Source organism: Symphodus melops, assembly GCF_947650265.1.
Source record: "Symphodus melops genome assembly, chromosome: 15".
Classification (NCBI taxonomy): domain Eukaryota; kingdom Metazoa; phylum Chordata; class Actinopteri; order Labriformes; family Labridae; genus Symphodus; species Symphodus melops.
In genome coordinates, this window is record NC_136705.1 from 413963 (window position 1) to 423301 (window position 9339).

The 9339-nt window shown below is 47.0% G+C and overlaps 1 protein-coding gene across 1 annotated transcript in view; it reads right to left on the reverse strand.

The window, feature by feature from the left end:
- Positions 1 to 9339, reverse strand: part of kndc1 (kinase non-catalytic C-lobe domain containing 1) — a gene marked incomplete at its 5' end in the record, with an annotated part of 23062 nt that overhangs the window by 13106 nt on the left and 617 nt on the right. Inside the window, 12 exon segments of the mRNA XM_079362310.1 lie at positions 937 to 1066; positions 2066 to 2727; positions 3267 to 3462; positions 3672 to 3759; positions 3920 to 3997; positions 4509 to 4667; positions 4738 to 4799; positions 4886 to 4957; positions 6833 to 6947; positions 7669 to 8277; positions 8973 to 9112; positions 9206 to 9323. Of these exon segments, the coding sequence (XP_079218436.1) occupies positions 937 to 1066; positions 2066 to 2727; positions 3267 to 3462; positions 3672 to 3759; positions 3920 to 3997; positions 4509 to 4667; positions 4738 to 4799; positions 4886 to 4957; positions 6833 to 6947; positions 7669 to 8277; positions 8973 to 9112; positions 9206 to 9323 (2429 nt within the window).

Genomic DNA, 9339 nt, shown 5'->3' on the forward strand with positions numbered 1-9339 from the left:
CATAACACCATGTAGAGCTGTTTCCATGGCGACCGTCCACGCTGCGGGCTGCAGTTTATGTAAGAAGTGGGTGTTGTGTAGATGCTCATTTGAGTGGATGATGAGTGATACGGCAGCATGCATCTTCAGAATCTCATTATTATTCAGATGAAGGCTTCACTGTGAAACGCTGACATGTGACTGAACACATATTATTCAATCTGTCTTTCCTTTTATCAATCCTAAACAGAGCAGGATGTAACTCTGACACCTAGTGTTCACAATGTGTACTGCGGCCCAACTTGAAAACATTGAAGAGAGCTGATTGTTGCAGACAGGCGTCGACACCAAACCTTTGAAAAAGCTTTTTCTAAACTTCTCCTGCTCTTCATGCTCTTTGATTCCTTCTGATTAGTTTCCTGCTTTCTGCTGTATAAAAGCAGCACTGTGTCAGACTGAAATGTTTGGGTTAATGATTTGATTGAACATGATCATTGATGGACATCTAGATAAACTCTAATTACAGCCACAGTAGGCACAGTTGGTTTGGGTGAAAGTGAAGCACTTGTACATGTAGGCTACATAACAGTCGACATCAACGGACACTTTTTGCTCTTTAATGTCAGCCAATGGCAACGCTGCGACATCTGCTGCAATTATATTTCTCAAAGCGGAGAGGGAGTTTATTTTGTTTGTGATCAGTGTGAAGTCACGTCAGTACAAACATGTGAAGGATTCCTAAAAGGATTTTCTGGCTCTGCCTGTAATGAGTACAGTGCTCTCTCTTTTTAAAATGCATGATCTGCTCAAAGTTTTCATAAAGGAGGGACTGAGAGAAACACTGAGGATGTTTTTTATTGATTAACTCCAAAACGCAAATGTCTGGATGAATACAGCCTCATATGAAACCCTGATGGAGCACATCACGTCACCATGATGAGTTAAAGTTGTACTCACAGGCTGTCGTTCACCAGGCAGTGCAGCACACCCAGTAAGTCCTCCTCCCAGTACAGATGACTGAAGCGCTCCTTCACTACACTGGCAAACGTGTGGAACTGGAGGTCGTTCAGGGAGAAGATGAACTCCCCTCGGAAAGAGAAAAGAAGCAGATATCTGTGTGAACATGCCAGAAAAACTCAGCATCACAAGTGTCAGGGGTTACGTGGCTGCAAAAAACGCCCAGCACACGTGTTTGTCTGACACAAAGGGCGCTCTTTCATCTTCCTCCATCGTGACGTCAATGGAAACAGCAAGAGTGAGTGAAATGTGAGAACACGTTATCTATTTTAGCTCCTCCTGGAGGCTTCCCCGCGGTGTGTCTGTGTAGAATCCATGAGCAGGGGGCTTTAGAGAGTCTGATGATACTCACAGAACCACATCTGGCCCGACCCACAAAATCTCACAAAAAGAAATATGAGCAAACAGGACAAACACCAGCAGCCCTTCATTAGTCCTAACCCTAACCCATCTACAGAATGCTCATTATGTCTGATTGTCCAATCAACCAGCATAAACAGGAGGCTGGAGGATGATCCCAGCTGTCATTGGACGAGAGGCGGGGTTAAACCCTGGACTGTTCACCAGCCAATCACAGGGCTGACATTTAGAGACAGACAGCCAGCCAATCACAGAGCTGACATATAGAGACAGACAGCCAGCCAATCACAGAGCTGACATATAGAGACAGACAGCCAGCCAATCACAGAGCTGACATATAGAGACAGACAACCAGCCAATCACAGAGCTGACATATAGAGACAGACAGCCAGCCAATCACAGAGCTGACATATAGACAGACAACCAGCCAATCACAGGGCTGACATTTAGAGACAGACAACCAGCCAATCACAGAGCTGACACACAGAGACAGACAACCAGCCAATCACAGAGCTGACATATAGAGACAGACAGCCAGCCAATCACAGAGCTGACATATAGAGACAGACAACCAGCCAATCACAGAGCTGACATTTAGAGACAGACAACCAGCCAATCACAGAGCTGACATATAGAGACAGACAGCCAGCCAATCACAGAGCTGACATATAGAGACAGACAACCAGCCAATCACAGCTGAAACACATACCCATTGCTATGTCCTCATGTCCATTGTCCAGGCACCCAGTAGTGGAGAACTCTCCTTTGAGCAGGTCGATGACCTCCTGCAGGGCCGGGTGGACTTCCGATGTGTCCTCACTGTGTGGTCCTTGATCTGTGTGTCTGCTGTGAGATCCGGGTACTCGGTGCTCCCGTGGACTTTCAGGAAAAGTGGGGCTGCCTTTGAAAGAAGCTGAAGGCGTGCAGCAATCCTGGTGTTCAGGCTCAGTCCGACAGTTCATGCAAGCACCAGCAGGGCTCCCTGGAGCTGGGATCAGCCCCTGCTGAGGCTGTGGCACCAGGGACAGATCTATGTCCAACCCGCGCAGAGAGTCCGGAGCCCGAACGTGAACAGGCACCAAGGAGAGATGACCTGTCCTGGGATCCTGATGGAACAGGTAATTGTTGAAAACACCACAACCATTCAGGTTCGAGGAGAACTGCTGAGGAAGAGACACTTCCATAGGGGAAAGGTCAGGGACAGACGACGTCTCGTTGTGAGAAGTAGTTCGTCCTGTCGGGTCCAGAGCTGAGTCCTGCATTTGTAGTTTGGGTTCAGTGTGAGCAGGATACAGCAGGTCACGGTGCGTGGTGAAACCAGGGTCCCTTTCCTCATCCAACTCTCTGCTTTGTGTGAGTCCATCCACAGTCCTGCAGAACAAATCAAATCCTTCAGACTGACGTTTCTCAGGGTCAATCACAGAGTGACAAACAGGAAGTGGAGCCAACAGCTCGCTGCCCCACGACAACCTTCACTCGCATTTCTAACACACGCCTGTTTGTTCATGTGTGCCAAAGACAAACACACACTTATTTTAAAGTAGCATTGTGAGTCTTTGTGCACTAAATAAGAGATGTGTTTGTGCGACTGTTCTGCGTATGTGACAGCAAGAGTAGTTTGTCTGGTGGGAGAGGACAGAGTTATCATGAGACTAGACTTAGTGCTCCTTAGAACGTCTCGAGAACAACAAGTCATGTTATGCTAGTTTACGTTTGCTGCATCTTGCTTTGTCTGGACGTAGCATCGTCCTGATTCTGAAGCCATATAAGAAGTGGTACCAGAGGTTTTGAACCTCCTAACGAATCGTTGAGATTTACTGGCCACTATATTCTGAGCAACTATGAGCATGAACGCCTGCACGCTGCTGCTCAATAAAAGCAACGTATGATTGTCTGTTTGAACACAATACCGCTCGATGGCAGCTCCAGGCTCCGGGTCCTCGTCCTCCTCAGAGTCCCCTTCGTTGGTCAGGATGATGGGGGAGAAGTGTGTGGCAGTGGAAGTGAAGGCCTCTGGGAGTTGGAGTTCCTTGTGGACTTGGTAGCTGTGGGGAACAGGGCCAGGCACAGGAGCCAGTCGGCTCTCAGTGGCCATGGGCACAAAGCCTACACACGGTTACAACAACGCCAGTTACAATATCACTGATATTGTCTCATGCAGTGTTCAGCAGCACTGACTGTTTTTACAAAGATCTGCAGACTCAGGTAAACACTGTGACGTTAGGCCGCTCCTCTTTTCTTTGGGGCATGAGTTACATGTTACAGGAAACAGCTTTGCATGAGGGTGTTTGAGAAAAAACATCAAGCTGTCCTACCGCTGTGCTTCTGTACACACTCTTCACATGAGCTTTGATGACTTTCGTTTTGGTTCAGAGCGTCTGCGTCAGCGGCTGTCGAGGCCGGCTGAAGGAAAATACATTTATATCATTACAACGACTGAGAAGAAAAACAGGACGCACGAAAAGAGCGAAGACAAACAACAGTGACAGAGAATTATATCATGTGCAATCCACAATCAAACAGGTCAAGATAAAGAGCGGTGGAATAATGACTGAATACTTACGGGGTGGACTCTTCTGATCAGCTCGCTCCAGACGGTCTCAGCCGTCGTCCCTTGACGTGTTAAGTAGTCACGACAGCTCTGAAACAGACCACGTCATTACAAGAATACTTCACACACAATCTGCTGATATGATCCAATAAACGCTGACAGCTGGAGAGAAGCACTTTGGTGTTCTTAAGGAGAGGCTTCAACCGACAAAACAACAAAACACTTGAACACACCACAGTCACGATATTTACAGTACGAGTGCTTCTCCTTCACTAAGTACAAAGAGTCTCTCTGACACTGTGTCATCTGGGTTTATAGATCATTGATCAGACAGAGCTTAGCACAGAAGGGGACAAACAACATAAATATCCCACAGATATTAAAACATGTGGCTCAGTCTGTGGGGACTTGGACTGGGAACCAGAGGGTCAATGGTTCAATTCCCAGTGCGGACCGACTCTGGTGTCTGTTAGCGCATCGAGAGCTTTTAATAATCTTTGAGCATATAAATGATCTACACTTCATGCGACTGTTTCTGCACATGATCTGTAATCCCCCTTTAATCCATGCTGTAAAGACACAATTAAGATCACATGAATACTTTTTGAGCCATGGCGATGGAAGGCCTCTCGATGGGTGTCCTCTTGGCCATCTCCAGCAGCAGTCTCTTCAGTTTGCGAGGCATTGCCAGCTTTTGATTGGAAGATAAATTAAACTTGGCCGCCGCCCAGAGAATAGCAGCGACTCCATACACACACACCTGAGAGCAGACAGAGCAGAGGCTGCAGCAGGGGCACCATCAAAGTGAATCAAAGCAGAGACAGACAGACCTTCTCCGTCACGATCCCGTGTTCTTCATACTCAGGAGCGAGATAAAACTCCTCTCTGGATCCTGCAAAGAACACTGAAGTGAACCTCTGCACATTCTGTCTGTAGACACCGACAGCACAGAGACTCACCGGGACTCAGGTCACTTACCCACGTTTTTAGGTTTCAAGAAGAGCACTTCTCCCTCGCTGCCAACATGCACCGTGTCCAGGCACAAATGAGCTGATGGGGGAGAGAAGAGAAAACTGCTTCATACTATTAGAGTTAAAAAAAGGCAAGAAGCATGATCTTTATGTTTCATCTAAAAACATTTATAACATGATAAACCAGGTTTCAGATTTACACTCCATGTGGCCCAGTCACCCAGACCAGAGTGCTCTGAGACCTCGGCAAAACCAAGACATTTAGGGACTGAGACCAGGACCAAGACATTTAGGGACTGAGACCAGGACCAAGACATTTAGGGACTGAGACCGGGACCAAGAAATTTAGGGACCGAGACCTAGACCAAGACATTTAGGGACTGAGACCTAGACCAAGACATTTAGGGACTGAAACCAGGACCAAGACATTTAGGGACCAAGAGCTAGACCAAGACATTTAGGGACGAAGACCTAGACCAAGACATTTAGGGACCAAGACCTAGACCAAAACATTTAGGGACCAAGACCTAGACCAAGACATTTAGGGACTGAGACCAGGACCGAGACATTTAGGGACTGAGACTGGGACCAAGAAATTTAGGGACCGAGACCTAGACCAAGACATTTAGGGACTGAGACCAGGACCAAGACATTTAGGGACTGAGACCGGGACCATAAATTTAGGGACCGAGACCTAGAACAAGACATTTAGGGACCAAGACCTAGACCAAGACATTTAGGGACCAAGACCTAGACCAAGACATTTAGGGACTGAGACCAGGACCAAGACATTTAGGGACCAAGACCTAGACCAAGACATTTAGGGACTGAGACCGGGACCAATAAATTTAGGGACCGAGACCTAGAACAAGACATTTAGGGACCAAGACCTAGACCAAGACATTTAGGGACCAAGACCTAGACCAAGAAACTTAGGGACCAAGACCTAGACCAAGACATTTAGGGACCAAGACCTAGAACAAGACATTTAGGGACCAAGACCTAGACCAAGAAACTTAGGAACCAAGACCTAGACCAAGACATTTAGGACCAAGACCTAGACCACAACATTTAGGGACCAAGACCTAGACCAAGACATTTAGGACCAAGACCTAGGCCAAGAAATTTAGGGACCAAGACCTAGAACAAGACATTTAGGGACCAAGACCTAGACCAAGAGATTGAGGAACAAGACCCAGGCCAAGACATTTAGGGACCAAGACCTAGACCAAGACATTTAGGACCAAGACCTAGGCCAAGAAATTTAGGGACCAAGACCTAGACCAAGACATTTAGGGACTGAGACCAGGACCAAGACATTTAGGGACCAAGACCTAGACCAAGACATTTAGGGACTGAGACCGGGACCAATAAATTTAGGGACCGAGACCTAGAAGAAGACATTTAGGGACCAAGACCTAGACCAAGACATTTAGGGACCAAGACCTAGACCAAGAAACTTAGGGACCAAGACCTAGACCAAGACATTTAGGGACCAAGACCTAGAACAAGACATTTAGGGACCAAGACCTAGACCAAGAAACTTAGGAACCAAGACCTAGACCAAGACATTTAGGACCAAGACCTAGACCACAACATTTAGGGACCAAGACCTAGGCCAAGAAATTTAGGGACCAAGACCTAGAACAAGACATTTAGGGACCAAGACCTAGACCAAGAGATTGAGGAACAAGACCCAGGCCAAGACATTTAGGGACCAAGACCTAGACCAAGACATTTAGGACCAAGACCTAGGCCAAGAAATTTAGGGACCGAGACCTAGACCAAGACATTTAGGGACCGAGACCTAGACCAAGACATTTAGGGACCGAGACCTAGACCAAGACATTTAGGGACCAAGACCTTTAGCCAAAGCAGAAACCTGGAGCAGAAGCGGACTCAGGTGAACAGGGTTAGGGTCTGCTGAGACTGAGTTGGGGGGGTAAAGACGTACCTGGGAAGTCGATGTAGGTCTGCAGTGAGGACAGGCAGGTGTAACACAGAGCCCAGAGCTCAGTGACGGTCAGCCTGCGTCCACTCACAGTCAGTAAGTGTCTCAGAGAGATCCACTGCACATGAAAAACAAGAAGCTTCAGATTGTCTTCTTCACTCAGACTCAAGCAACATCTGTCTCAGTCATCTGAGTCCTGACGTCCTTCAGCTGGTAGAGACGCTCAGAACACGGCCTCACCATTCAACTACTCATGAAGTTTCATGATGAGACACGATCAGTCAGGACTGCCTATTATTATTATTATTATTATTATTATTATTATTATTATTATTATTATTATTGTTATTATTATTATTATTGTATTTGGCTGCACCAAGGCCTGAGGAATGAGTCGTGATAAATAATAAAGAGTGCATATGAGATATAATATCTAAAAACATCCAATACATCAATACAATCATCTGTCAGCCACGAAGCAGAGAGCAGCTGCTAGCTAGCATTAGCACGAGCATTATCCCCTGGCCTCCTTCCAACAGGTGAAACAAGCACAAAGGTGTTTTTATATTTACTGAGAAGGTTCATTTTGTGACAACATTAAAATCACAGCTGTAACCTGCCCCCCCCCCCCTTCACGCTCTCTTTGTTTTCACTCTTTCTTTGTGTCTTCCAGGACTAAGAAAGGCGCTCTAAAAGCCTGATGCATTATTATTATTATTATTATTATTATTATTATTATTATTATTATTATTATTAATATTAATATTATTATGAAGTAGTGAGCATGCCTGCGACAGCGTCCAACAAACGATGAAAGAAGTGCAGAGACAGAAACTAACCTCGTCCTGAGTTTCTTCATTGAGGCACAGCATGCTTTTCGTCATGTGGTTGTTGGAAATGTAGAGGCTGTGGTTCAGGGACCTCTCCTCGTTGGAGTCCAGGTCCAGGTCCAGGTCCTGACAGGAGGTACAGGGAGACTCTGTGTGCTGGAGGCAGTTATTAGATCCGTGGCTCTCTGTGGTTTCTTTACTGCATAATGCCTCTTCAGTGTCCTCATTTTCTTGAGAGAATATTCGGTCAACGATGGACTTCCCACAATCCTCGTAGCTGCTGTGTGAGTACGCCTCGCAGGACTGACCCCGCTCCAGGGTCTGAGGTCTGTTACTCCACACAGAGTGTTCTTCAGCTCCGATCTCGGAGAGGTTGGACACAGGTACGCTGATGTCTCCGTGTGCAGCTGGGGACAGACTTGGGGGGTTGTTGGAGTCTGGGACCGAGCAGGAGCGGTTCAGAGCCCCCCTTCCTCGGGTCTGCCTCTGCTGAGCTCTCCTCCTCACTGGGGAGCTGTTGTAGGACCTGCAGTCCAACTCGTCCGCCATGATCAACCCGTCTCCTTCACTGGCGTCCATGTCCTCGGCCCAGAGAGAGGAATCCCAGCCCCCACACACCTGAAGATTTTCAGAGTCCCAGTTTGAGCTGGTCTCCCTCACACATGGATCAACAAGTCATGAGGTGAACCTGAAGGGGGCGCTCAGGAACATGGCATGTGTAACACGCCTGTCTTTCATTTTTATTAGTGTCCAATCATGTTTCTGGACATGGACACGAAGACAGTCGCAGTTCTATATGTCTATATTAAATAATAATGAACTCTTAAATATTAGAGCACTAAAACTGTCATAATGCGTACAGACTGAGCAGTGACGAGGAGTTATCTTCTTCTGTCACTGAGCGCCCCCTGGTGGAGGAGAGAGTGTTTAAAGGGTGGGACTCTTAATCCCTCACATTATATGAATTTAGTAAATTAGATTTGAAGCAGCGAAGGACCTGCATCTGTCATCCATCTGTCATGCTCGTATCTTCTCTTCTTTCTAAAGGGGACTTACAGTGTTTCTCACAGAGCGCAGCGGTCAACAGGATGTGTGTCCGAATCGTTTTGAACCACCAAGTGCTACAGACACCTCCCTTACCTGTACTGGTTTCTTTAATAATCTTGTGACATGGTGGAAAAGTATTTACCCATCACTGTAAAATCCATTTGTGTATGTGGACTAAAGATGGCACACCTCCATTTTAACAACATAAAGTGTTTGAGTTAACTTCAGTGTTTTCCTCAGTGAGTTTTAAAGCTAATGTCACACACCTGCTTCCTGGACAGACCGTTAGCTTTAGCAGACGCGTCCACACACAGCTCTTTGTTATTCTCGTCTGAGCTCAGTGTTTTAAGCAGACATCTGGGTTTGGGATGCTGCCATCGGGCCTCCCAGGAGCCTTCCTGTCCATCTGTGGACGCACACAGAGAGCCATTAGCACCGGTGGAAATCACAGCAGACACCACGCAGTCACAGTAAGTGTGAATGGAGACCATGAGAGGACCTGGAAAGGCGGAAACTGATTCGATGGAGAGCACCCGTCGACCGACAGAAGACAGCTTTCTGCAGACGGCTGCAGACGAGGCAGGAGACAGGCGGGCTTCAGCCAGAGAGAGGATGTCCTGTTATTCACAATAA